Raw genomic sequence first — 26,933 nt, 5'->3', positions numbered from 1 at the left:
ATGAAGCTGAAACTCGCAGAGTGGGCTGCGGGGGTCCAAGGCTATGGGTGGAGCTGGCAGGTGACCTCATCCCACAGTGTGACCTCAGGCCTTCCCTCCTGCTGGGCTTCCCAGGAGGCCAGAGGCCCAGCTGCAGCTGTGGTTCTGGGAAGGGGAGGCCTGACCTTGGCACCGCCTGCAGGCACTGGTAAGGGATTGCTGGTGTGGCTGCCACAGCCTGTCAGGGGGTCCAGCTACACTCCTGGGGCCTCTGCAGGTCTGGGCTCTTGCCTGAAGGCCCCTCTACCCACCCCCCACACTTCAGGCACCCACTTTTCCCTCTCATCGTCTTGCCCAACCCTCCATGCCCTCCACCCCCACCCCCCTTGCTCCTCCCCAAAGACACCAACCAAGCACTTTTGTACAATAAAGTTTAATCACAATTATAAAAATGTGGCGTCGGGTTTGCACTATTAACATATGTACAGTCCAGCCCAGCAGGAGGGGCCCACCCCGCCATCCTGACCTGGCTGAGCCAGGGCGTGACACCAGGGTGGGAGGGTGACCCTCAGGGTCTGGCAGGAACAGATGAGGCAGGGTTCCAGGCACGGAGTCCCCAGGACTGGGGGTGCAGAGCCCCCCCAGGGGGAGAACATGGCCACTGCCCCAGAGACCCCTAAACTGGGGAGGGGTACACGCAGGGCACAAGAGGAAGTCCCCATTAACACAAAGCAAGAGGGCTGTGCAGCCCCCCAGGACAGAATCTGTACAGGCCGGCACCCCAGGTTTCCACAGGAAACAGCTGCTGGCTGCTACAAAACATTTACAGCTTCTTCTCCGCAAAGAAAAACAATCAGGGGGTGGTGGGCAGGGGCGACAGGAGAGGCAGAAACTGCCTCCAGGGACTGAGGCTCCCTCGCTGGGCTCGGGGCGCCCCAACCCCATGCATGGAGATGGGGCCGTGTGGGCCTTACTGAGCCCACTAAGGCTAGGGGCTGCTGGGAGCTCAGGGCACCAGGGGGAATAAATAGGGGTGTGGGCACCCATCCTGCCCCACCTCAGTTTAGGGAGCCCCGGCAGCTCTCCGTGCCACACAGACACGGGATCTTGTTGTCCTCCAGCGGGAACTTGTAATCATAGGTGATCTCCTCGTCCACACCGATGGGCTGCTTGGAGTAGATCACGATCTTCTTCTGGGACTCGATGGTGATGACCTTGGCGTAGCAGTTGGGCTGCGGAGGGAAGGGCATGTGAGCTGTGGCCGCCTCCCCTCCGCCCAGACTCCCCCACCCCCACCCCGGCCGGCCCCCTGGCGCACCGTGCAGCAGTGGTTGATGAACCTGGCCAGGTTGCCGCATTTGGTGGCATCAATGATGGTGTCGTGGTCCACCCGGAACAAGTAGCTGCTGCCAATGCCCTCCTGCACGTAGCGCTTCTCCCGCATGTCGGCCACCATCTGCCGGGGTGAGACTCAATGGTGAGGGAAGAGCGCCCCACTTCCTGCCCCTTCATACGCCTGCCAGCCAGCACCCCAGGTCCACGCCCACCAGGCCTAGAGCTGCAGTTCTGCCTCCAGTTCCCACTAACCCGGCACTGACTCTCTGGACTCTGCTTCCAGGAGCCCTCTCTCTGGGGCAGCATCCTAAGCCTCTGGTGGCCGATCTAAGTGACCCGCAGGGGACTCCAGGGAAATTTGCACCAGCCAGGAGAGCCACTGGCTCCTCTGAGCATCTGCCTGGTCACAGTGGGGCCCCTGGACTGCTGGGGCAAGCCTGGGGCCGGGGCAGCTCCTGAAATGACAGTGGCCATGTCACCAAAGGCAGCACCCTGCTCATCTCTCCTCCCTGGACCTCTCTAAAACAGGCACCTGTTGGCTGCTACCTGCCAATGCAAATGGCAGGCCGCCTACATCAGGCCCACAGCTCCATGTGAGCAGCGACTCTTACTTCCCAGAAGACGGTGAAGAGCCTCTGCGCACCCTCCTTGGTGACCTCACTCCCTTCCAAAGCCTCAGCTGCCAGCTAAGTGGAGGGGACTCCTCCCAAACTTCCATTTCCAGCCAAAAGCCACCTCAGTGGAGGCTGGGTGTCATCCCCTAGATGTCCCCGGCGCATTGCAACCCCACGTATCCAGACTGGAGCTTATCTTGACCTCACATCTGTTCTTATTCCTAGCTGCCATCTCACTGGCCATCCCGCCATACTCCCAGCAGCTAAGAGCAGCACCAAGAAAGGGCCTCTGATCCCCCTCACCCTCACTGCTGAGCCCTGTCAACCACCTTGCACCCAAAACCACCTTTGCTGCCACTGCCTGGGTCAGACCACCCTTGCCTTGGCCTGGACACTGGTGTCAGCCTAGACAGGGAGCTCATTAACTGCAGGCACCTCTTCTGCAAAAAGACCTTCTCCTGCGGAAGGCTCCCAAGCCCACATGGTCTGGGCTCCCCCTCCCCTCCAGGTACACGTCACTGCCACTGGCCCTGGTTTCTAATGAGCCCAGCTGACCTCCATGGCTTCGCAAGACAACCCTGCCTCCAGGCCTGTGCACATGGTATCCTGCACCCAAGCATGCACACCGCCCTTTACCTGGGCCTGCGAGCTCCTTTCAGCTTTGCTCAAGCACCATGGTCTCGAGGAGGTCTTAAGCCCCCAGGTGTGTGCTCCCATAGCCCCACTTCCCCAGATCTCTTTAATACCAAACGCCATCCGTTAGGCGTTTGCTTTTTCTAGAGACAGTCTCGCCCTGTGGCCCAGGCTGGAGTGCAGTGGTGCAATCTTAGCTCACTGCAGCCTCCACTTCCTGGACTCAAGCAAAGCCTCCCAGGTAGCTGGGACCACAGGGATACACCATCATGCCCAGCTAGTTTTTGTATTTTTTGCAGACATGGGGTCTGGCCATGTTGCCCAGGCTGGAACACTGTCCTTTTGTGTGGATACTTGTTCAATGCCTGTCCTCCCCCTTCCCAGGCCCTTGAAAGGGATCACTGCCATCAGCTGTGCCTCCTGCTGGACGACTAGCACCTCCTGACCGCACCAGAGGGAGGCTGGTCTCACTGGTTAGGTCTCAGGGCTAGGGGGTGTGCAAGGCTTTAGCCAGGACAAATGGCATGCGTATGCGGTCTGGGGCTGTCTTCCTGCATCAGGAGCCGGGGCGGGGCTGGGAGTTCAGCCTCACCTGACGGATGTTCTGACCCACATATTCGATGACCATCTCGTCGGCAGCAATGGGTTCCATGGCAAACAGACCCCACTCGTGGATGCGGCTCCGGCCAAATCGGAGCTTCTTCTTCCGGAACTGGGGGACAGAAAGGAGACTCAACTGCCGCACGCCTCCCACACCTCAGTCCCTTTCTCTTCCCACAGAACTCCCAGGCAGAGAGTGTTCTGGCCGCTCACCACCCCCTCACCACCCACAGGGACCACATAAGTCTGCCGGGCAGTCCCCTGGCCTCTGCCCCTTCCCGTCCTACTGTAACCCGCCCCTCCCACCACTGGGCCTCACCTTGAGCTGGTTGAGCTTTAGCAGGTCACTGTCCATGATGGCAGAGGTACCGATGGCGCTCAGCAGCCTCCGCTGCTCAGACCGGCGCTCGGACAGCACACGGTTCGTCCCCTGTGAGAACAGCCAGGGAGGAGGTGAGCAGGGCAGGGAGGCTGAGTGGCGGGAGAAGCGCTGGAGGAGGATGCAGCACGTGGTGGTAAGGCTGGGGCAAGGCTGGGCCCACCTGAGTGTCCACGCCCTCCAGCTGCCGGGCCGAGACTGGGCACACGTCCAGGTACTTGTCCTTCTCCTTCTTACTGATGGGGTAGTAGCCTTCGCTGCGGGCTGAGCCTGTCTGGTGCTCCCGGGGCCCGTCCTGGGGCCGCCGCTTGCGTTTTGGGGTGGTTAGGTTGGTGAGTGCAAGGTGTTAAGGAAGAGAATGTCTCCTCTCTGGCCACCAGCGTCCCAGCCCGAGGAGAGGGTGGGGCCCACACCGCTGAGCACACCCAGGTGAGGGAGATGGGAGGAAGCCCCAGCCCCATGGTTTCTGCCAGAAATGCTTTGGGAGGCAGAAAAGAGGCACCAGGTGGAGAGAAAAGACTCGGAGCCAGAGGAAAGGCAGATAGAGAGGGGAACAGATGCAGGCGCCAGGAGGGATCGGAGAAGGAACCATGCCCACATGGCCCAAGGAAGGCCGCCCGCCCCGGGGCCCATGCTCAGGATATTCGTGTGATGGACCCAGTGGGTGTCGTTGAGCCAGTCAGCCCCGCTTGTCTGCTGCAGCAGCCGCTCGTACGTGAGCCGCAGATAGCTCATGTCCTCTGAGTCCAGGCCCGAGTTCCAAATGTCATACAGGATGGTCATCTGTTCAAACTCGCTGCGAGGCTCATAGGCGCGGGGTGGTGGTGGCGGGGGCAGGGGTGGAGGGCGGTGGCGCCGGGTGTGCGAGCGGAGGCTGCGCCTCCGGAGGGCGCCCTCCCCGTCGCTGCTGCTGCTGCTCTCGGAGGACTCCTCCTCATCCTCTCCCTCCTCCTCCTCTTCCTCCTCCTCCTCACCCTCCTCCCGCTGCTGCTGCAGTTGCTGAGGCTTGGGCTCCTCCGCCTCAGCCACCACCACCTCGGGGGCCTCCAGGACCTCATCGGCTGGGGAACTGAAGAGGGCGGCGGGTGCGGGCACTGGCTCCGGGGGCCGTGGGGCTGGTGCTGGGGGTGTGGGTTTGACAGCCAGGGCATAGTTGTGCTCCAGGAGGATGTGGCTGAGCAGGGGCCCGGGGCGCTCAGCCTCGTCTGACGTCTCTGTGGCCTCCGAGTCATCAATGGCGGGCAGGGCAGGCAGCCCGCGCCGGGAGGGAGTCAGAGCCAGGTCAGCCAGTACTGCCAGGTCCACCTCTGTCCCTGGTTCAGCCTCTTCTTCCTCGGTGGCGCGGCCTCGGCCTCCAGCCCGGCTCCGGCCTCCTCGAGACACCTCCTCAGGCCAACTCTTGACCAGAGACGCGTGGTCCAGGGGCAGGTTGCGGATGGTCCGCTCCATGCCCCGGGGGGCCTTGCGAGAGACTGGGCCGGGAGACTTGGCCTGCGGCAGTGCAGCTGGAGGGGGCTCCGGGGCCGGCACCACCTCGGTGGCAGAGAAGGAGACAGTTTTCCGGCGTTTCTTAGGTGGGGGCAGAAGGGGAATGGGAGAAGAGGGGCGCTCCTCGGTGCGTGGTGCAGGGGCCAGGGGCCCAGCAGGTGGCTCTGGGGGAGGCAGGGGCACACTGGGGGGCTGCTCCTCTGCAGGGCCTGGGAAGGAAGCACACAGGAAAGGGAGGAGGTCAGGGAGATCCAGGCTCAGCTGCCCTGGCCACCCATGACCACAGGCTGTGCGTTCTCCCTGGCTTCCGCCCAGGAACTTCAAGGGGGACACAGACACCCCAGCCTCGGCCAGATGGACTCCCTTGATGGGAGGGGGTTTCCCACCCGCTCATTCCCACCACAACACGCGTAGGGGACGCTCAGAGCAGACAGAAACCTTCCGTGTCTTCTGGAGCCACAGCCCAATGGGGGACGCCAACACAACACAAGCCATGGACTCCGCTTTCCTACCCAGACTGGCAGGAGAGCCCTGCGCCCAGTTCCCAGCCTTGTCCCATGCCAAGGATCCAGTCAGCCACATTTCAGCTAAAATATCCATTATCTCCACCATAAACAATATTCTCAGTTTAGCGAAGCGAACACAACACAACCTAAAATATTTGTATTAAAATATTTTATGTAACTTGCCTTCCTCCCCGTCCCCTACAAAACTGGGACCTGCCCTGTGGGGAGGGTAGGAGACAGTCCTGCTAGAGAATCAAGGCTGTAGCGGAGATCACAGGATGCGGCTGGGGAGGGGACACACTGGCTATGAGCTGGGGGTACTGCCTCCCCAGCCACCTCCGGGACAGGGAGTCCCTCCTCCCTTGACCCCCATCCCTGGGAAAGTCCAAATGAGCCTTTCAGAGTCAGCCCGATGGATTTTGTGCCTAACAGCAATCACACCTCTTACGTAGAGTAAGTCATGTAATCCTCACAAGAGCCCAAAGAGGTTCCTTTTTTTTTTTTTTTGAGATGGAGTCTTGCTCTGTGGCCCAGGCTGGAGTGCAGTGGTGTAATCTCGGCTCACTGCAATCTCTGCCTCCCAGGTTCGAGCAATTCTCCTGCCTCAGCCTCCTGAGTAGCTGGGACTACAGGCACAGCCACTACACCCGGCTAATTTTTGCATTTTTAGTAGAGACGGGGTTTCACCATGTTGGCTAGGATGGTCTCCATCTCTTGACCTCGTGATCCACCTGCCTCTGCCTCCCAAAGTGTTGGGATTACAGGTGTGAGCCACTGTGCCTGGCAAAGGTTCCTGTCTTATAGACAGGGAAACTGAGACAGGGAAGATATGGTTACAATTACCAGATGACAGAACGAGCTCTGCCCCCAGGCCATGTGGGTTGAGCTTGTGCTGTGAACTGCAGCCCACAGACTCAGTGGCTTCACAGCTGGCTCCCCGACTCAGTGCCAACAGGGCCGCCGGCACCAGGTCTAGCCCTAGGGACAGCAATCCGCCCGAGTCCACCACACTCCCCACCCTGGCGACCTGAGCCAGGCCCTCAGTGGCTCCTTAGGCTCTGGACATCCGCTGGGGTCTCAGTCTGTGGCAGCAACCCATTCTAGGAAGCCAGCAAGGACCCAGATGCACCTGGGCCTCCTCTCACCTTCCTCCCCAACATGCTGGGGCAGCGCCCCCCACATATCACCTCACAATCCAGCCCGCATGTCCTTGGGAAGCCTGCCCCAAAGGAGAACATGCTCCTCCTCCCAGTGCAGCTGTTGCACACACACTTCTCTCTGCAACTGTCCTGAAGGAAACCTGCCCACCCCTTTCATTTAGGAGACAACTTCTGGGGACATCTGCCCACTCAATACGACTTCCAGTATCTTTCTCTGAGAACTGTTCTCCTGCCATGCTCAGGTCCATGGGGCGAGGCCCCAGAAGCCAGTTCCTACTGTGTAACCTACCCATCCCCGGGGCCATCACTAACATCCCCAGGTGGCATCACTAAGATGGTGGTGACTGAAACATTCCAGTTACTAGAAACTCAGTGAGCCGGCAGGGCACGGTGGTTCATGCCTGTAATCCCAGCACTTTGGGAGTCCGAGGTGGGTGGATCACAAGGTCAAGAGATCAAGACCAACCTGGCCAACATGGTAAAACGCTATCTCTACTAAAAATACAAAAATTAGCTGGGCATGGTGGCGCGTGCCTGTAGTCCTCAGGAGACTGAGGCGGAAGAATGGCTTGAACCCAGGAGGTGGAGGTTGCAGTGAGCTGAGATTGAGCCACTGCACTCCAGCCTGGGTGACGGAGCTAGATTCTGAAGAAAGAAAGGGAAGAAAAAGAAAAAGGAAAAGGAAGGGAACGGAGGGAAGAGAGGGAGGGAGGGAGGAAGGGAGGGGAGAGAAACTCAGTGAGCATTCGTTACAGCCCCCTTGCCCAGAGCCACACTTCCTTTGTCCTTGGTAACTCAGACTCCCTTGTCGTGCCCTCTCACTATCCAGACACCAAGGGGCCACCTGCATCTTCCTCTCCTCTTCCACCTCTGCCACCTCCCCAGGGGGCTTCGAGATCACACCTGTTTACCTGGATTCTCCCATATCCAGTGATTCCCTTCAATCACTCTCAGCTCCCCTCAAGCAGCCACACACCTGGCCTTGTCAACCTGCAGAATGGCTCTGCCTTGGAGATTCCCCATCCTCTCAACCATTCCTCACTGTTCAGTCCGCCTCACTGCACCTTCAACTTCCCACCCCAGTTTCCCTCCAGCAAATCACCTTCCTCCTAAGTTAACTTCCTCCTCCACCCTGCCGAGACCCCAGGGCCCGCACTTTGCTTTTTCCTGTCCCAGCACCTTCCACAGCCCCAGGTCCTCATCCTTCCACCACCTCCACCCTGTGAACCCAGCCAGCAGCCTCCTCTCCCCTCACCCTCAGGCCCCAGCTCTGGCAGGGCCTTCCAGCATGGGAAGGCCCAGGCAACGGGCTCACTCTGTCTCCAGGCTACAGTGCAGTGGTACGATCACTCTTTATTGCAGCCTCCTCAACGTCCTAGGCTCAAGCAATCCTCCCACCTCAGCCTCCCCAGGAGATGGGATCACATCGCCCGGCTTTTTGTTGTTGTTGTTAGCCAGACTGGTTTCCAACTTCCGGGCTCAAGAGATCCTCCTGCCTCGGCCTCCCAAAGTACTGGGATTACATGTGTGAACCGCCTCACCCAGACTTGAGCAACTTCCATCTCACTTCCCCACTTTCCAAGGTTCTTACTCCACCCTTCCCCTCACACTCGTAAGGCTCAGGGCAAAAAGAGGCCTCAGGCACAACACCCCAATCTCCCTGCCTCCCCACTGAAGGATATACCTGCATCAGATCTGGAGGCTACTCCTCTGCCTCCCTATAAAGGCCATGCCCGCGAGTGGTCCTCTCTCCAGGCACATCTACCTGGCCCCTCTTCCCTTCAGTGCTGGAACACGCCCAAGCCTCACCTATTTGGAAAAGCTAAGCCCTCCCTCAACCCTGCCCTCTCTTCTTGCCGTCTCTCCAGCTCCAGCTGGGTAACCTTGAGCTCGTTTCTGCATCTCACTAAGCCTTGAAGCCCTTATCTGTGAAATAGGAATCACAAGAGGTTGTGGCCCAGGCGTGGTGGCTCATGCCTGTAATCCCAGTTCTTTGGAAGGCCAAGGGGGGCCGATCACTTGAGATCAGGAGTTTGAGACCAGCCTGGGCAACATGGTGAGACCTTGTCTCTACTAAAAATACAAAAATTAGCCAGGCATGGTAGCATGCACCTGTATTCCCAGCTACTTAGGAAGTTGAGGCAAAAGAATCGCTTGAATCCGGGAGGTGGAGGTTGCAGTAAGCCACTGTGCCACTGTACTCCAGCCTGGGCAACAAGAGTGAAACAATGTCTCGGAAAAAAAAAAAAAAAAGGGCCAGGCGCAGTGGCTCACGCCTACAATCCCAGCAACTTTGGGAAGCCGAGGTGGGCAGATCAAGAGGTCAGGAGTTCAAGATCAGCCTGACCAATATGGTGAAACCCTGTCTCTACTAAAAAATACAAAAAGTAGCCAGGTGTGGTGGCATGTGCCTATAGTCCCAGCTGCTTCAGAGGCTGAGGCAGGACAATCACTTCAGCCTGGAAGGCAGCGGTTGCAGTAAGCTGAGATCGCGCCGCTGCACTCCACCCTGGGTGACAGAGCGAGGCTGTATCTCCAAAAAAAAAGGGAGGTTGTGGGGATTGAATGAGAAAATGAATTGTCAACATGCTATGCCTAGAGCTCCCAACTCTCCTTTCTTTTTCCTTTTATTTGAGACGAAGTCTCGCTCTGTCCCCCAGGCTGAGGTGTAGTGGTGTAATCTTGGCTCATCGAAACCTCCACCTCCCAGGTTCGGGGGATTCTCCTGCCTCAGCCTCACAAGCAGCTGGGATTACAGGCGCCTGCCACCACTCGGCTAATTTTTGTATTTTTAGTAGAGATGAGGTTTCATTGTGTTGGCCAGAGTGATCTCAACTCCTGGCCTCAAGTGCTCCAGCTGCTTTGGCCTCCCAAAGTGCTGGGATTACAGGTGTGAGCCACTGTGCCCGGTCCCAACTCTCCTTTCTATCTCAGCAAAAGTGGCCCACCCTTCTGGAAAACTCCCCTCCCCTCATTCCTTTATACCCTGTAACTTGACCTTAGTCTGAACCCCTCAACTGAAATTCATAAGATTACCAGTGACCTCCTGTCAAATCCAACAGATACTTCCTATCTCAGCCTTGCTGGTGGCCTGGTGATAGAAGGCCACTCCCTCCTTTGCAGAACCTGAGCATCCTCTAGTGTTCACACTCTCTGCTCCCTGCTTCTCTTCCCAACTCTGGTCACCCTTCTCAGCCTCCTCAGGTCCCCTCTTTCCCACCTCTCTCACAGGACCCAAAGGCTCTGCCCCTTCTCTCCCTCCACTCGCCTACTTGGGTCTACAAGTGAATTCACTGCTACACTTTTTTTTTTTTTTTGAGATGGATAATCCGCCGCCAGGCTGGAGTGCAGTGGCGCGATCTTGGCTCACTGCAACCTTTGCCTCCTGGGTTCAAGTGATTCTCCTGCATCAGCCTCCCAAGTAGCTGGGACTACAGGCATGTGCCACCACACTCAGCTAGTTTTTGTATTTTTAGTACAGATGAGGTTTCATCATGTTGGCCAGGATGGTCTCAATCTCTTGACCTCATGATCTGCCCACCTCAGCCTCTCAAAGTGCTGGGATTATAGGTGTGAGCCACTGCGCCCGGCCTACACTTTCAAGACCTAAGCACCGACTTCACATCCAGCCTATTGTTCTTTCCAGACCCCAGATCTATGGATCCAACTGCCACTGTTTCTACTGGGAGGCCCCAGGGGCATCTCAAATGCAACCCCAACTACACTCACCAGTTTTCTTCCTTGTCCTGGTTTTCTTCCGGAGTTTCCTTTCCTGGGGCAGTTTAACCAAATCATCCTGCCTCCTGAATTCCCCTCCAATCCTTACTCCATTGCCACTCCACTCCTCTGCCGCATCAGAACCCCCTGGCTTTGGTTCATGCTGTTAAATCTCATTGGCATCCTCTCAAACCCCCAATGTCACCCTGCCTCCTCCTCCCCTCTTCCAAATCTCTCCTCCTGCTAGAATGGGCCTTTTGAAATGCAGGTACGGTCAGGCTCCTCTCCTTCCTGCTCTCATGAGAATGAAGAGGACTAAGATTCATGCCTTCTGACCTGCCGGTGACCCCACAGGCCCTTCTGTTACCCAATGGGCCCAGGAAAGGTTGGAGAGTCATCTGAAGTATAATGAGAGCCTCAACTCTCCTCTCATGGGGCCTGGAGCTTAGCAGAGTATGCCAGTGTGAGGAGGTCTTCCTGTGGGCACTGCCTATCTCAGACCACAGATTCTCAAAAACATGCAAGTGGGAGACCCCTGGGAGGCCACGTACATCTTCATAGCACATCTTGTCTTTGAGATGGAGTCTCACTGTCGCCCAGGCTGGAGTGCAGTGGTGCAATCTCCACTTCCCGGGTTCAAGCCATTCTTGTGCCTCCACTACTTTCTGAGTAGCTGGGACTATGGTGCACACCACCACACCTGGCTAATTTTTGTATTTTTTGGTAGAGACGGAGTTTTACCATATTGACCAGGCTGGTCTCGAACTCCTGACCTCGAGTGATCTGCCTGCCTCAGCCTCCTAAAGTTCATAGCACCATCTTGAATACTGACTTCTTTGATCCCTCCTCGCAACACCTAGTCCAAGCTACCACCGTAATTCGCCTCATATACTGCAATAGCCACTTAAGAGGCGCCCTGCATCCGCTGTGGCCCCTTTCCACGTTTTCTCAGCACTGCATCTTTTCAAAACGCACATCTGACCACGTCATCCCTCTGGTAGCTTTCTACTATCAAAATAAAGGCCAAATTCCTGACATGGCTGGCCTATTTGTCTGCAGAGCCAGCCCTCACTCACCTCTCCCGTTTCAGCCACCCCAGCGTCCCCGGGCCCTCCGGAGGGTCAGCTTTCTTCCATGTCTTCCAACCTACTGCTTCCCCTGCCAGAGGGCCTTGGCACATGCTAAGCCAGTCATGCTGCCTCAGCAGGAAGCCCTACTCCACCTGCAGGTGTGCTCCAGCTGGCTGCCCTGCGCTTCTTCCTGGTGCTTCTCATGGTTCATAACCACAGGTTTTCCTAATTTTTTTTTTTTTTTTTTTTTTAGACCAGGTCTTGCTCTGCTGCCCAGGCTGGAGTGCAGTGGCATGATCTTGGCTCACTAAAACCTTTGCCTCCCAGGCTCAAGTGATCCTCCCACCTCAGCCTCCCTCCCCAGCAGCTGGGATCACAAGCACGTACCACCACACCTAGCTAATTTTTGCATTTTTTTGTAAAGACAGGGTTTCACCATGTTGCCCAGACTGGTCTCGAACTCATGAGCTCAAGCGATCTGCCCACCTTAGCCTCCCAAAGTGCCGGGATTACAGGCATGAGCCACCGTGCCCAGCCTCCTGTGTATTTCTTACTCAGTGAAGCTGTCTCTCCCTGTAGACTGTAAGCATGATGAAAGCAAGAATGCTGCTCGCGAGGCTCAGCATCCCATCCCCTGCACCTACTGTGTGGCTGCAATGAACACTCAATAAATTATCTACTGCTTGAAAGAGCAGTTCCCTCAGCAGGATAAGCTATGCGAATGTGCTAGAGTACAACAACTAGATGTACAAACCCACAAAGGAAAGCAACTAGAACCAAATTCTGTGTTAATGTCAATACTTGTTTTCTACCTATTTGCCCATTTAATCACCTGCACTTAGACAACACTCACTGAAGAACGGGCTTAAGAAAAATTAGGAGGAAGAACTTATTCAATTGGGAACTTTATCCTTAATTTATTTAAGAGAAGGCCAACCCATTTTACTTTAGTAGCCAAACACCTGAGCCTGGGGCTCGGTAAACCCCCACGAAAGTGCAGTTTGAGTGTGTCAGACAATCAGTGTCTCCAGAAGGGAGTGACAGGAGATGGAGACATTTTCTTTGTTTTTCTAATAAAGTCACACACTGGTACACAATAAATGCAGGTGCCACTGTTCTCTCCCTCTCTCATACACACAAACACACACACAGATGCAACCGACGGCCTCATGGCACCTACCTGCCGGCCTTGCTGGAGATGCCTCCTGTTCAGGCAGGGGTGTGACTGGGGAGCCTGCAACCCTCTCTGGCGCGGGTACCTCCACAGGTGCTGGCGGGGGTGCTGGGACTTCCCTGCGGGGCGGGGAGGCTGAGGGAAGGGCTGCTGGCCGCTCTTCTTCCTCTTCATCTTCAGAGGAGGACTCAGAGGATGAAGAGGATGAGGAGGACGAGGACGACGAGGAGGAGGAGGATGAGGAGCTGGAAGAGCTGCTGCTCTCGGAGTCCGACGTGCTGTCATTTTCGCCATCTGAGTCAGCATACAGAGAACATTTGGAGGACGAATCGCTTTCCTCGTCCTCACCTGGAAATCCAGAAGGGGCAGTCAGGAGAGGTGGGCAGACCTCACTTGGCCAGCCTCGAGTTCCCTAATCACTCCCTGCTGTGGATGCTGGGCTCTGGGGTAGGGGCAGGGAAGTCCAACAGACCAAGGAGCTGTATAAGCAAAGCATTTGTTCACTGTGGGATAAACATCAGCGCATGGAGCGGGGAGCAGGACAAAGCCCCAGACTGCCTGAAGAGGCCTGACAGGGAAGGCATCCTGGGGGGACAGGCTGAACTCAAGAAGGACAAGGAGTCCACCACACAGATATGGGGACTACACAGAGATGTCCAAGGCAAGAGGAGGTGGAGGCTTGGAGACTGGCAAGCAGGCTGCTCTGGCACCCGAAGCTTCCCAAAGTGGGTCTCGGGACCCAGTCTGGACAAAGGACTGGGTGAAAAAGGATTCTGGGCTGAAAGGCTTAAAAAATATGACAGGCTCTAAGCTTTGAGACTGCTCAAGCACAGGAAGGACTCAAAGAAACTGAAGAGTTTCACAGTTTTTGAGGAACAGAATTGGGTAAGTTAGACCAGAACATGGTGGTGGCTGGGGAGGGGACTGGAGGAAGGCGAGATGGAGCCGAACAGAGCAGGGCCAGGAGATAAACGGCCCACGGTGTTAGGCTGGGGAGACACCCTGCGGAGAACAGGCTGCCAGGAAAGACCTTATGAAGGGAAATCACAGGGTCAGGGGTGCCTTTTAGGAGATTTTATAAGCAGTTTGGGAAATAGACTGGAATAGAGGGAGAAGGATGGAAACAGAGACGGAAATCAGTCAAGACTGCTGCAAGAGGCTGGGCACAGTAGCTCACACCTGCAATCCCAGCACTCTGGGAGGCCGAGACCGGTGGATCATTTGAGATCAAGAGTTCGAGACCAGTCTGTCCAACATGGTGAAATGCCATCTCTACTAAAATTAGAAAAATTATCCGGGTGTGGTGGCACATGCCTGTTGTCCCAGCTACCCGGGAGGCTGAAACAGGAGACTCGCTGGAACCCGGGAGACAGAGGTTGCAGTGAGCCAAGATTTCGTCACTGCACTCCAGCCTGGGTAACAGAATGGGACTCCATCTCAAAAAAAAAAAAAAGTTCTGCACCAGGCTGTGCTTTTGAACAGCTATGTCTCAGCAGAAGAGGGAACAGGAGGAAGCATTTTGAGCACTGAGCTTATTGTTGTCAAGAGGCCAAGGGTTCCTAAGAATGTGGCCCAAACAGATGCTCTCACAGAGGACAAAGGTGACCCACAAGCCCAGCAGGAAAGAATGTGGGCTCAGAAAAGAGCTAGCCAGGCAGCAGAACACCTCCTCCAAGCCCAAAGTCGACTCTGTTGTCTGTGCTCACCATCTGATGCCCTAGTCTCCTTCTTTGTGGTATCCACAGCTTCCTCTCGATCTTCATCTTCCTCATCTTCCTCGTCATCCTCCTCATCCTTAAGAAAAAGGACAAATGGGGACTAACAGGAAGGAGACACCTGGTCTTCCACAAGGCACAGCTGTCTGAGCTCCAGTCAGAAACGCTGGCTATGGGGAAGTAGGCTTTGGCTGGGAGCTGGTGCCCGGGCCCTCACCTTCTCCGAGGAGGACTCCTGGGACGCTTCCTCCCCTTCACTGTCCAGAGCAAAGGACTTGCGGTGCTTGCCCTGGGTCTTGCCTCGATCTTCGTCCCGCTTCGGGGGCTTGGTCCCCGGACGTCCGGGCTCTCCAGCCTCCTTCTCTCGCTCAGGATCTAGGCCAGCAGAGTGAGAGTTGGGGAAATTTACCATCAACCATAAGATACCTGCCCTGTGCAAGAGGCTTTACATACACGATTACCAATCTTCTGATGGTCTTCATTTTACAGATGAGAATTTGGAAGCTCAGCAGAGAAATACAAATACCTCAGTTACCTCATGTTTCATAGTTTTATTTTTGTTTCTGAGATGCAGTCTTGCTCTGTCAGCTCACTGCAGCCTCAACCTGCCAGGCTCAAGCTATCCTCCTGTCTCAGCCTCCTGAAGTGCTGGGACTGCAGGTGTGAGCCACCATGCCTGGCCTTTATGCAATTTTTTTTTTGACATGGAGTCTTGGCTCTGTTGCCAGGCTGGAGTGCAGTGGCACGATCTCAGCTCACTGCAACCTTCGCCTCCCTAGTTCAAGTGATTCTCCTGCCTCAGTCTCCCCAGTAGCGGGACTACAGGTGTGCACCACCATGTCCAGCTAATTTTTATATTTTTAGTGGAGACAGGGTTTCACCATGTTGACCAGGATGGTCTCAGTCTCAACCTCGTGATCTGCCTGCCTTGGCCTCCCAAAGTGCTGGGATTACAGGTATGAGCCACTGCGCCCAGCTTTTTTTTTTTTGAGACACAGTCTCATGCTATTGTCCAGGCTAGAATGCAGTGGCATGATCTTGGCTCACTGTAACCCCTACCTCCTGGGTTTAAGTGATTCTTGTGCCTCAGCCTCCCAAGCAGCTGGGTTTACAGACGCACACCACCATGCCTGGCTACGTTTTGTATTTTTAGTAGAGACACGGTTTCGCCATGTTGGCCAGGCTGGTCTTCAACTCCTAACCTCAGGTGATCTTCTTTCCTCAGCCTCCGGAAGTGCTGGGATTACAGGAGGGAGCCACTGCGCCTAGCCACACAGTTTTAAACATGTCCCACCTATTTGATCTTGTGACATTTTCTGGTTGGGTGGAAGAGGGAGCTGACTTGTTATGCCTGGCCCAAGAAAAGAGTATGAAGACCAGTGGGTGTCCAGAGAAGCAGTCTGACTCAAGAGGGAAGTTTCCCGGCCATGGTAGCTATCAAGCAAGGGTTCAAATTCCGGCAAACTGGGAGGAAAGTGGTAGAAGAGCATAAGCATCAGGTGGAAAACTTGGGGAAACGGCTCATTTAACTCAGAACTCTGTGATTCCAGACACTGAATTTCAGGGATGGAAAAACCCAAAATACAGAAAACTTAAATCAGCAGACCAGAGGAAGACCCGCAACTACAATCCGGGGATAACCAACCCTCCGTGGTGCATCCCACACCTCTCAGAACTGCCGCATCTTAACCCTGCACCTCCATCCGGCTCTGCCCTCAGGATGACCCAACCCCTTCATCCCCACCTCTTGCTTTCCCATCAGAACCCACACAGCCCACCCCTTCTCCCTATGCCTGACCCTGCTCACCGTCTTCATCTTCCTCAGCAGGAGTGGAGGGACGCGGCCTCTTTTCCTCACTGGCCTCGGAAATTTCCGATGGCTCTTTCCGCTTTACCTAGAGGATGGGGAAAAGATGGGGCCTGTTTAGAACTCAAACACTCAGGCCGGGTAAGGTGGCTCAAGCCTGTAATCCTAGCACTTTAGGAGGTCAAGGCAGGAGGATCACTTGAGGTTAGGTGTTCGAGACCAGCCTGGCCAACATAGTGAAACCGCGTCTCTACTAAAAATACAAAAATTAGCTGGGTGTGGTGGTGTGCGCCTGTAGCCCCAGCTACTAGGGAGGCTGAAGCAGAAGAATCGCTTGAACCTGGAAGGCGGTGGTTGCAGTAAGCTGAGATCATACCACTGCACTCCAGCCTGGGCGACAGAGCAAGACTCTGTCTCAAAAAAAAGAAACAAAAAACACAAACACTCATGCTTCCTGACCACCCCTACCCCAAGGAAGGGGGCCCCATCTTCCTTTCTCCACCCGACCCCACAAAACAACAGTTCTGAGTACCTTGAATGAAGGCAGCCGCAGGGCCCCTCGCAGCCCTGACCCAAAGGCGAAGGCCTCAATGCCTGTGGTGCCCCCGCTCTTGGCCCAGTCCACGAGGGACAGCAGGCCAGGCTCCTTGAGCTTCGTCTTCTCTTTATCCTCCTCCTTGGCTTGCTGCTTGGCCGCGTTCTGGAATGGCTGCAGGCAGCAGTGGGGCTGAGCCCCAGCGCCCAGAACCCAGGCACTCCCTCCTGCCTGAGACCTACTCCCGGACCCCAGGAATACAGAACGCATCTACTTGCTGCTCCATATCTTGGTCACACCTGTCCCAGCCCCCGCACGGCATTATCTCAAAAGTCTGCTCGTGTCACCCACCAGCCTTAAGAAATAGCTACTATTTCCACTTCACAAATGGCAAAATGGAAGACCAAAGCTCAGAGAGACCTAAGGGCCTTGTCCATTGCAAGCAAGCAATGGACAAAGTTATGCTGCCTCCCAGGCCCGTCCATGCTTGCTTTTCTGTCCCCTCCAACTCCCCTGCCCAGCCAGGGTGGCCCTGAAGGCCTGTGGCCTCTCTCCACTCGCCTCTATCACCTGTCTCCTCTGAGCTGTGCAGCCTGGAGGAGCCAGAGGCCCATTTCCTCCTGCAGAGCCCAGGGCTCCCCAGTCCCAGGCACTGGCCTCACCTTAGCCTTCTCCTCCTTGCTCTCCCACCACTGGTCGAAGGCTCCGAAGGCCACGTTCTCCACCATCTTGCGGTTGAGGTCTCGCTGCATGATGCTCTTCATCTCCTGGACTAGCATGGCGAGCACACGGCCCACGGTGCCTGCCGTCGGGAGGGTCTTGCCCTCTGCCAGCTCTGTTTCTTCCCTGGGTGGCAGCCGGGCCTCCTCTCCCGAAAGCGAGGAAGAGGGCAGGGGCTCGGCTGCCATGGGCATGGGCAGATGGTAGGCCTCCCGCGAGTATGCCCCTCTGCCCTCCTGCCCCTGTGCATACAGAGCATAGGGCAAGCCATAGGCTGCCTCTTGCAGGGGTGGGAATGGGAGGAAGGCCTCCCCAAAGGCCCCACCAGGGGGACCAGCCGAGGCAGCAATCAATCCCTTGCCCTGCCGCAGCTGATGGAGCCGAGTTAACATCTGGGTCTGCATCTGGAAGGACATGGGCATCCCTCCCCACTGAGCCCCGAGTCGGTCCATGAGCTCCAAGGAGTTCACAAAGTCATAGATGTGAGGAGGTGGTGGAGGAGGTGGGGGGTACTCAGGGGGCGGCGGCCCATCAGGTCGGGGTGGGAGGAGGTAGGCAGGTTGGTGGGGAGGATAACCAAGGGGAAGGGATGCCAGGTAGGGAGGGGGAGGAGGTGGGGGAGGAGGAGGTGGCGGAGGCTGCTGAGGGGGTGTCGGGGCCGGAGGGGGTGAGCCACCCCGGTCATCATCGGAGATCTCCATGTCGTCTCCAGAAGAGCATGGAGAAGCCTGTGAGGGCAGAGGAGGGTCACAGAAGGCTTCTGCCCATCCCAACCCTACTTTCCCATCTTGTTCCCTTCCCTTTCCCCTAGGCCCAACCCTGTCTCCCAGAGCCCAGGTGCCTCCTCTGGCTGACCCCACCCTCACCTGGTTCTGTCCGTTGGCCTTGGGAGACTCCCGGGTGGCCCCTGGCTCCCCACTCCCTGTAGGTGCCACATCTTCAAAATTAGCTGGGGCCGGAGGGGGTGTGCAGGGCCCATGCCCTGACCCGGAAGGCACCTCACTCCCTGCATCTCTGGCCCCAGGGCCCACACTGCTGTTCTCTTCCTCCTCCTCCGTGTCAGAGGCCAGGAAAGAAAACTTGGAGCGCTGCTCCTTCAGCAGCATCTCGATGCGGGAATCCAGGCTGCTGTGCTGGGCGAAGGGCACACTCTCATTGGTGGTCTCTGGGGCTGGGGAGCCAGAGCGAGCAGGTGAGGCTGGGCGGGGGGAAGTCCGAGCTTCTTCTCTCTCAGGGCTGGGCCCTCCTCCACCTCCGCCTCCACCAGGTTCTGGAGGCTCCGGGGGTGGAGCCTCTGAGGCAGGAGGCCGGTAGTCCTGGTCAGCAGGCCGGCTGGGCTCGGGGGGCAGGTAGGAGGTGTAGGAAGGTGGGAAGCGCTCAGCTGTATTTTCAGCAAAAGGGGCTCCAGGGGGATCCTCCCGCGTGGCTCGGCGGGGTGGGTAGGAAGTATGGCGCTGGTAGCGATTCCAGCTTTCATAATACGCTGGGTAGTTTGAGTCAGAACTACGAAACTGAGAGGACGAGGAGGAAGAGGACGACGAGGAGGACGAGGACAATGAGGAGGAAGAGGAGGAGGCTGCGGCGGTTGCTGCCGTGGTGGCGGCGATGGCTGTGGAGGCGGTGGTGGAGGCTGAAGATGCAGAGAAGTGGCGGCGGGAAAAGGCATCTTGGTAGCTGTTCTCTGACCGCCGGGGCTTGAAGGAGGTTGAAGTGGTGCTGGAGAAGAAGCGGGGGAGTTAGCTGGGCTCAGCTCTCTACGACCAAACCAGAGCGTCCTGGGTCCCAGGGCCCAAAGCCCCTCTATGCTGCCCTCCAAAGAAGAGCTACATGTTGGGTTCCTATCTAGTGTGTTCCCCGAGGACAGCAATTTGTTGAATGATTCCACAGAGAAACTAGGACAAATTATTTCCAACTCCCTCTTGGAGAGACTCTGGGTTTCTTCTTCCCAGTGGCAGCTCCCAGACTCTGCGGGCGGGGCCCCAGATGGGGTCTGCTCTGTACCTGCTGGAGTAGGCGGAGTCCTGAGAGTAGGGGGTGCTGCCCCGAGACGTGTAGGGGGTGCCTTGGGAGGACTGAGGGGTGAACTGGCCAAAGGAAGATGGAGTATCTTGGCGGCTGCTGGAGAAGCTTGTGTCCTGGGAGCAGGGGGTGCCATTGCCAGGAGTGCCCACTGCAGCAGTGCCTGGTGGGTAGGTGGCCGTGTCAGAGGAAGGGCGGCGGCGGGATTCAGCCTGGAGGGACAGAGCAGGGCAAGGAGAGAGGAATGGGCTCAAACACCACTTGAAAACCTGCCCTTCCCCAGATCAGAAATCCTAGTTCCCTGTCTTTTGAAAGCATCTCAGCAGCTTTGCTTGGCTCTTCTTATATTTAACGGGGAAGCCCAGAACCTCCCAAAGACTGCTCCTGCTCTGGGCACCTGGGCGCCATGCCCACATGGCTTGGGCTGTGGCAACCACACGCTTCTCACCGTCTCAGTGGCTGCACCCGAGCCTTGGAACTTCTCACTCAGGGCCTTGCCCCCAGTGGGTACAGTCTGAGGGGTGTAGGAGCCATTGACAATTAGTTCATAGTATTTCATTCGTTGTTGTCCTGGAGGGAGGGAAATGGGAACCAATTGTCAGATGGAGAAACGAATTCCTTCCTGATCTGGTATTCCTGCTTCTTTCTCAGGCCTCAAGTTTCCTACTATTTCTTGGAGTCTGGGTTTCAGGATTTTAGTTCTCCTACCGTAACTCTACCTTTGGGACCTTCTACCTCTGAACTACTACAAACAACATATTTTATGACACTTCATGATTTACGAAAAATACTTCTACCTATTTTATCATGTTGGATCACCAGAAGGGAAGCATCAGTACCACTGTTCTATAGTGACCTACACAAAATCACAGAATTAAAAGTGACCTACACACAGTCACAGAATTGGTGTGGAAGAGCTGGAATTCAAACCCAGAGGCTCGATCGCCCCATGTTCTTTATCCTGTAAACTAAAGCCTGCAGAACAGCAGCCCAAGGCCTAACTGAGCCTGTAGGTGCAGTGGAATGAACACCTCAGAAATACCTTGTGGGAGGGAAACAGTAATATCTAAAAACCATGAGATTTCACACAAAAACCCAGATTTGTGGCTTGAGTGTAGTGGCACGACGCAACCTCCACCTCCGAGGTTCAAGTGATTCTCATGACTCAGAGTAGCTAGAATTATTTAGGCGTGAACCACCATGTCTGGCTAATTTTTGCATTTTTAATAGAGATGGGGTTTCGTCATGTTGGCCAGGCTGGTCTCAAACTCCTGTTCTCAGGTGATCTGCCCACCCTGGCCTCTGAAAGTGTTGGGATTACAGGTATGAGCCACTGAGCCCCAGCCCTGACTTTCTTTTACAAATCAAATTCAGGAATGTTAAAACTCATTCCCAATTGCAAAATGACCAATGCCCAACAGCTGCCTCCTCCAGACCATGCTGCAATCTGCAGCTCACCGAGGACCCCACTGCTCCCCATCACTCAACACAGAAGCCCAGACCGCCTCACTTGCATTCACAGTTCTTACTCTCCATCTCAAATTTCCAAACCAAGAAAACCCCAGAAAATCCAGTATTTCTGAGAATCTGGCATCAAAACCTATACAGGTTATAGAACGGCATATAGAAAAATTAAAAACAGGCCAAGCTCGATGGCTCACGCCTGTAATCCCAGCACTTTGGGAGGCAGAGGTGATGGATCACTTGAGGTCAGGAGTTCAAGACCAACCTGGCTAACAGGTTGAAACCCCATCTCTACTAAAAATACAAAAATTAGCAAGGCGTGGTGGTGAACACCTGCAATCCCGTACTCAGGAGGCTAAGGCAGGAGAACTGCTTCAACCCCGGAGGTGGAGGTTGCAGTGAGCCCAGATCATGCCACTGCACTCCAGCCTGGGCGACAGAGCGAGATTCTGTCTCAACAAAAAAAAAAAAAAAAGAAAAATTAAAGCCGGGCGCGGTGGCTCACGCCTATAATCCTAGCACTTTGGGAGGCCGAGGCGGGTGGATCATGAGGTCAAGAGATCAAGACCATCCTGGTCAACAAGGTGAAACCCCGTCTCTACTAAAAAATACAAAAATTAGCTGGGCATGGTGGCGCAGGCCTGTAGTCCCAGCTACTCAGGAGGCTGAGGCAGAAGAATTGCCTGAACCCAGGAGGCGGAGGTTGCGGTGGGCCGAGATCACGCCATTGCACTCCAGCCTGGGTAACAAGAGCGAAACTCGGTCTCAAAAAAAAAGAAAAAGAAAAAAAGAAAAATTAAAAACAAACAGGCTGGGCAGTGTAGTGAGACTTCATCTCTGCAAAGAATCAAAAAAACATTGGCTAGGAGTAGTGGTGCATGCCTGTAATCCCAGCTACTCAGGAGGCTGGGGTGGCTGAGCCCAGGAGTTGGAGACTGCAGTGAGCCAAGATCATGCCACTGCATTCCAGCCTGGGTGACAGAGCAGGATCCTGTCTCAAAAACCAACCAACCAACCAACCAACATGACCTGGGCTATAATCTATCCGTCCAACCTAGTACAACCCTTCATATGGTTTTTTTTTTTTTTTTACTGCTACAGTTATGTGGTTGATTATGGCGTACTGGCCAACCTTGCTGGAGACACCACACACATACAAATCCATGTACCATAATTCCACCCTAAAATCAGATCTGATTTCAGAAACAGGCCTGGCCCCAGTAGTTTCAGATCATGACCCTGGCTGCCTTACTGACCCTGACAGGCATTTGCGTGTACAACTCCGCTACAGGCCAAGCCTGAGTGGCAGGTGGAGGAGTCCTCACCTTTGATGTCAAGCTGGGCATGGATGATGTTGCCCATGACGGAGGTAAGGTGGAGGTTTTTGACCGTTTCCTTGGCGCCCCGAGTGCTGGTGAAGAGCACACGGGCCAGGCCCAGGTGCTTGCGCGTACGGGGGTGAAGGAGGATCTCTACCTCTTCCACCTCACCGTACTTACGGCACATATCCTTCAGGAAGGTCTCCCGCACGTTGTCATTCAGCCTTGCAAAAGTCACTTCCTTCAGTGGAATCTGTCCAATATAGAACTCGTCCAGCTGGGGAAAGAACAGGAGTTGGTCTGGGGTCTCAACACTGACCACTGTTCCTTTGCCCTTTGGGAAACTTTAGCAAGCTCCATGAAGTCAAGAGAGAGGTCCGGGAAACTGAGGGGCAAGGGAAGGGGGCCACAATAAGGGATGCATCAGACTTGATCCTTTTTCCCTGAATTCTTCTCACCATAGAATAACGGCGAGAACCAGGAACAGAAATGTACAAACTGGGCCGGGCGCAGTGACTCATGCCTGTAATCCCAACACTTTGGGAGGCTGAGGTGGGTGGATCACAAGAGGTGAGGAGTTCAAGACCAGCCTGTCCAACACAGTAAATCCCTTTTGTATTTTGTAAAAATACAAAAAAAAAAAAAAAAATTAGCTGGGCATGGTGGTGGGCACCTGAAATCCCAGCTATTGGGGAGGCTGAGGCAGGAGAATCCCTTAAACCCGGGAGGTGGAGGTTGAACTGAGCTGAGATCGCACCACTGCACTGCAGCCTGAGCGACAGAGCAAGACTCCATCTCAAAAAAAAAAAAAAAGAAATGCACAAACTGAGGAATAAACATACGTGGAGAGAACAAGCTGCAGGGCAATGATTTCCTAGCTCAGCCTTTACACTACCATAAACAAGGCACCAGAAATACAGAGATGTAAAGGAAAAGATTCCCATACAGAAAAGTAGCAAGACATACACACACAAACACATAACACGGTGGCAGCGGAGGTGGAGACTGGGGGGTTCCGGAGCCCAGAGAAGAAAACCTTCGTACGGAGTAGAATTACGGAGGATACATAAAAATGGTGTCATTTTTACTGAGATTTGGTTATTAACAGGGGTTCATCAAATGACAAGGACCCCAAGTATAAAAACAACTTGGTGTTTTTGAAAAACTGCAAAGCATATGGTGTGGATTTAACACAGGAGTATGCCATCAAGGCAGAAGATAAGGCTTGTCTAGATCAATAACCTAAGTGCCAACGCCCCAAAACATGGACTTGGCAAAAAAAGGAAAATAGAAAAGCAGTGAAGTCAGAGACAAATGATAGCAGGGCGGAGCAGAAACAGGGGCAAGAATGAAGGCAAGGAGACCAGGTAAAATGAATACCAAGGTCTCCATTAAATAGCAATGAGAATAGAAAGATGAAGAATAAAAAGAAAAAAAAGAGCCAGCAGGACTTGGTGACCGACTGTGAGAGAAAAGGAGAGAATCATAGGCTGCCAGGCTGTGCAGCTGAGTCGATGGTACTGCCGTGTATGAGCAGACGGAAAATGAAAGAGCAAGGTTAAGGAGGTAGATAATTTGTTTCAAATCTCTTAAGTCTGAGATGTCTGTGGGGACTCCAAATCAAACTGTCCCCCTACCAGGCATACAAGCCAGGAGATGTTGGCTGGAAACGGATTTGGAAGTCATCAACATTTAGGTAATAGTTGAAGCTGTGGGTGTGAAAGAGATCGTCCAGGAAAAGTGTACAAAGTAAAAAAAAGAAGAAGAAAAAGAAGAATACTGAGGGGACCTCATAGACAATTCATTTAGAAACGAAGAATAAAATAAAGAATCGGAGAGGGAAACGAAGAACCATCACTGTCCCAGGCCCAGTTCAAGGCCTGTTGAGTATCCTGCCTAGGGTAGGGAATGGGAGTCCTCCAAAGAAACAAGATGGAAATGACATCACCAAATGAGAGGTGGGGAACAGTGCAATCCAGGTAGGCAGTGGCCTTGTCATTCCCCTTGACTGTCAAGGAACAGGGAGATCCCACTGCTGTACTATGCACCGTCCAGGAATACACAGTAATAGGTATAGCAGCTAAACAGTCTTTACCTCATCATTCAACAAGTCAACACTCTAGCCACCAGGGATACACTTAGGACACCTGACCTGTACCTTTCTAGAAAACAAAGTGTACCTCCTATCCAGAACAACTGAGTCTCACAGCCTCAGAGTTTCCTAGATCTGGCTGGGACCCTTTCACTGGAAACCCTTTTATTCAGCTACAGTGCCAAGACGCATCCTCCACACCCTCCTAGGATTACCACACCAGGAGCCCAGCAGACACCTACCTTAAACTTAGGGACTGGGAGGGAAAAGTCTCTGTTTTTGGACCTGACATGGCAACGGGGGTCTTGGAGGTCTTCGACTGGTATATACTTTGAGTCCTAGGAAGGAAAGCAGGAACAGAAACAGCGCTCAGGGTGAACCCAGGCTGGGGAAGTCTAAGAAGCCCATCTGGACCCGCACATGCAAAAGAGCTGGGTTCAATTGCCCACTTTCAAGAAGGGAGGCTACTGGTACAGGAGTTCTAGGTGCTGAAGAGAGTCACAGAGGACAGGGGTGCCTGGAGCTCCCCGGATGACAAGGAAAGGCCCGGGCACTCACGTTGACACTGAAGTGGACTCCGTCATAGCGGTACACCTTCTGAGAAGGCCTGCGCAGAGCAGGGTCCAAGGCAGGATCCACGATGAGCTTGTAGTTCCGCCACTGGAAGCTCGGGGCCTTCTGCCCATCTCCCCCACCTTCCTGATCCATCTTTGCTCATTTACACTGTTAGGGAAAGGGGGATACGCAGGAAGGGTCAGGACTTGGGCCTGACTCCTTTGCGGTTCCTCATTGGCCAGCCCCAATTCCAGGTTCTCTCATCACTCAAGTTTCCAACCCTCACTCTGATCCGGGGCTCCCCCAGATTCTGCCCTAAGTGCCCTCTGTCTCGACCACAACAACCCAGCCTCTCTCCACCTCCCAACTCCACCGTCAGGCCCCCAGGCCCGTCTCGAGCCCCCTTACCTTCCCGCTCTCCCTAGCGCGCGCCCCACTTGGCCTCGGCACAAGACCCTTCCCCCGCCCCCTGCAGGCCCCGCCCCCTCCCGCCTCCTCACCGGCCAGCGGCCCGGGCCGAGCCTGGCCACGGCTCCCACACACCCGGCTCGCGTCCCCGCGCCCCGATCCCCCGGCCGAAAGGTGGCACCTCTTCGGGGCATTGGAAACACCGCGAGACCGAGCCCGAGACCCGGCTTCGGACCCGAATCCGGGCGGGGGGTGGGGGGAACGCGCGCCGCTGCCCTCTTCTCCCGCCCCGGCGCGTTCTGCACCCCCCCAGCAGATCTCCGCGCACGCGCGCCGCGCGGCCCCACTCACCCGCTCCCGGCGAGCGGCTCCCCCTCCCCCCACCCCGCGCGGCACCTCAGCGGCGCGAGGCGGTGGCAGCGGCAGCGCGAGACCCGGCCCCGCAGCGGTGGCGGCGGCGGCGCCCCCCCACCACCACCTCCCCGGCGCGCGCACCAAACACCACCGCCACCTGCGCGAGGCCCAGCGGGCACAAAGTCTGCATTCGCACTTTCGCCACGGGCGCTGCTGGGGGACCCACGGGGCCGGGGATAGCGGCCTCGTCTCGGCCGTCGCCCTATATGGCTCGGGATTTGCGGCCCAGGGAGTCTGGAGATTGGCCGCATCCCCCGGAGAGTGGGCTTCGCCACAGCGATCCAGATGCTGCGGCTCGAGGTGCTTGATGAATCGGCGGCGACGAACGCTGCGACTAGTCCCTGAGGAAAAGAGGCGGGGCGAAGGGGAGGAGGCCAGCCAGTACTGGGGAAGCTTCAGTGCCGCGTTCGGTAGACGCAGATTCGCCGGACGGGCGGGGCGAATCGGTGGACATGATGCGCGCCGCTTTGCTCTTCTTCCCTGTCCCTTCCTTGCACTGCCAAAGGTCTAAGAGGCTGCAGATTCGCCACTGTTCCCAGCCTCAGCCGTAGCCTCCCCTTCATTCGCCTTGGTGGAGTCAAGAAAATAACGACCGGTTAGCCAAGCCCTGCTGGCAGAGTCGACAACTTTTTCTGGATTTTTCTTACTGGCCCAAGTGAGAGGATAGCTCGCTTCTGACCCTAGGGAAAAATGCCTCCAGCCCAGAACGCCTCTCAGAGTCCGAAGAGAATTTTCAGCCGACCACAGAGGGACCCGAAGAATTCTGAGGATTGGGTCTGGCGAATCTGCGGATTCTGCTGTGGGCGGAGCCGAGGCGAGGGGCGTGGCCAGGGCGTGCGCAACCCGGGGCGCGGGGGCGCCTCCGGGAGGGCCCACCAGGACCCACCCGGGTGGGAGGGGCGGTTGGGAGGTGGAAAAACACAACGGCGAGCGGTGACTCAGGCGGTTTACCCGGCCTCGCACGTAAATGCCAGGAGCCTTTCCTTCCCGTTATCCCGCTTGGGCATCTGGCTGCTTAGGATGCCCATTTGCCAGATGGAGGAGACTGAGGCCTGTAGAAGGTGCCTGCTTTGCCGTACTCAACCCGCCATTAGTGGTTAAATACAGGGACTGCCTCAAGGTTTTCTGATGAGCCTAGTGGGTTTAAGTGCCCTTAAATGGGCCTTGTAATAAGTAATAAACGAGGTCCTAGAGGAACGGGACTGGGCTGGTGAGTCCTCCTTACGTCAT

The 26,933-nt window shown here is 55.6% G+C and overlaps 1 protein-coding gene across 3 annotated transcripts; it reads right to left on the bottom strand.

Moving 5' to 3' along the window:
- Window positions 1-396: 396 nt before the first annotated feature.
- Window positions 397-26,441, bottom strand: SETD1A (SET domain containing 1A, histone lysine methyltransferase). 3 transcript variants are annotated; one of them, XM_064362670.1, is made up of 20 exons: window positions 26,383-26,441; window positions 25,801-26,270; window positions 24,885-25,049; window positions 24,569-24,664; window positions 22,241-22,511; window positions 19,900-20,021; window positions 19,434-19,663; window positions 18,299-19,148; window positions 17,375-18,160; window positions 16,710-16,886; window positions 16,178-16,265; window positions 14,588-14,745; window positions 14,362-14,449; window positions 12,662-13,003; window positions 4,185-5,237; window positions 3,704-3,876; window positions 3,481-3,591; window positions 3,154-3,273; window positions 1,298-1,435; window positions 397-1,211 (listed from the first exon to the last, which is right to left on the bottom strand). In XM_064362670.1, exons 3-20 carry the CDS (start codon window positions 25,032-25,034, stop codon window positions 1,038-1,040), a joined length of 5,127 nt encoding a protein of 1,708 aa, XP_064218740.1. In that variant the 5' UTR covers window positions 25,035-25,049; window positions 25,801-26,270; window positions 26,383-26,441; the 3' UTR covers window positions 397-1,037. The 3 variants fall into 3 exon arrangements, with proteins under 3 accessions (XP_064218740.1, XP_021531899.2, XP_064218741.1); XM_021676224.2 differs by lacking the exons at window positions 25,801-26,270; window positions 26,383-26,441 and adding an exon at window positions 25,641-25,668 and having other exon boundaries at window positions 407-1,211; XM_064362671.1 differs by lacking the exons at window positions 25,801-26,270; window positions 26,383-26,441 and adding an exon at window positions 25,382-25,425 and having other exon boundaries at window positions 407-1,211.
- Between the last annotated feature and the right edge of the window lie 492 nt (window positions 26,442-26,933).

This window comes from Aotus nancymaae, unplaced genomic scaffold, assembly GCF_030222135.1.
Source record: "Aotus nancymaae isolate 86718 unplaced genomic scaffold, 86718_ANA_hifiasm-v0.15.2.pri h1tg000049l, whole genome shotgun sequence".
Taxonomy (NCBI): Eukaryota; Metazoa; Chordata; class Mammalia; order Primates; family Aotidae; genus Aotus; species Aotus nancymaae.
This window is presented reverse-complemented; position numbering and strand designations above follow the sequence as displayed.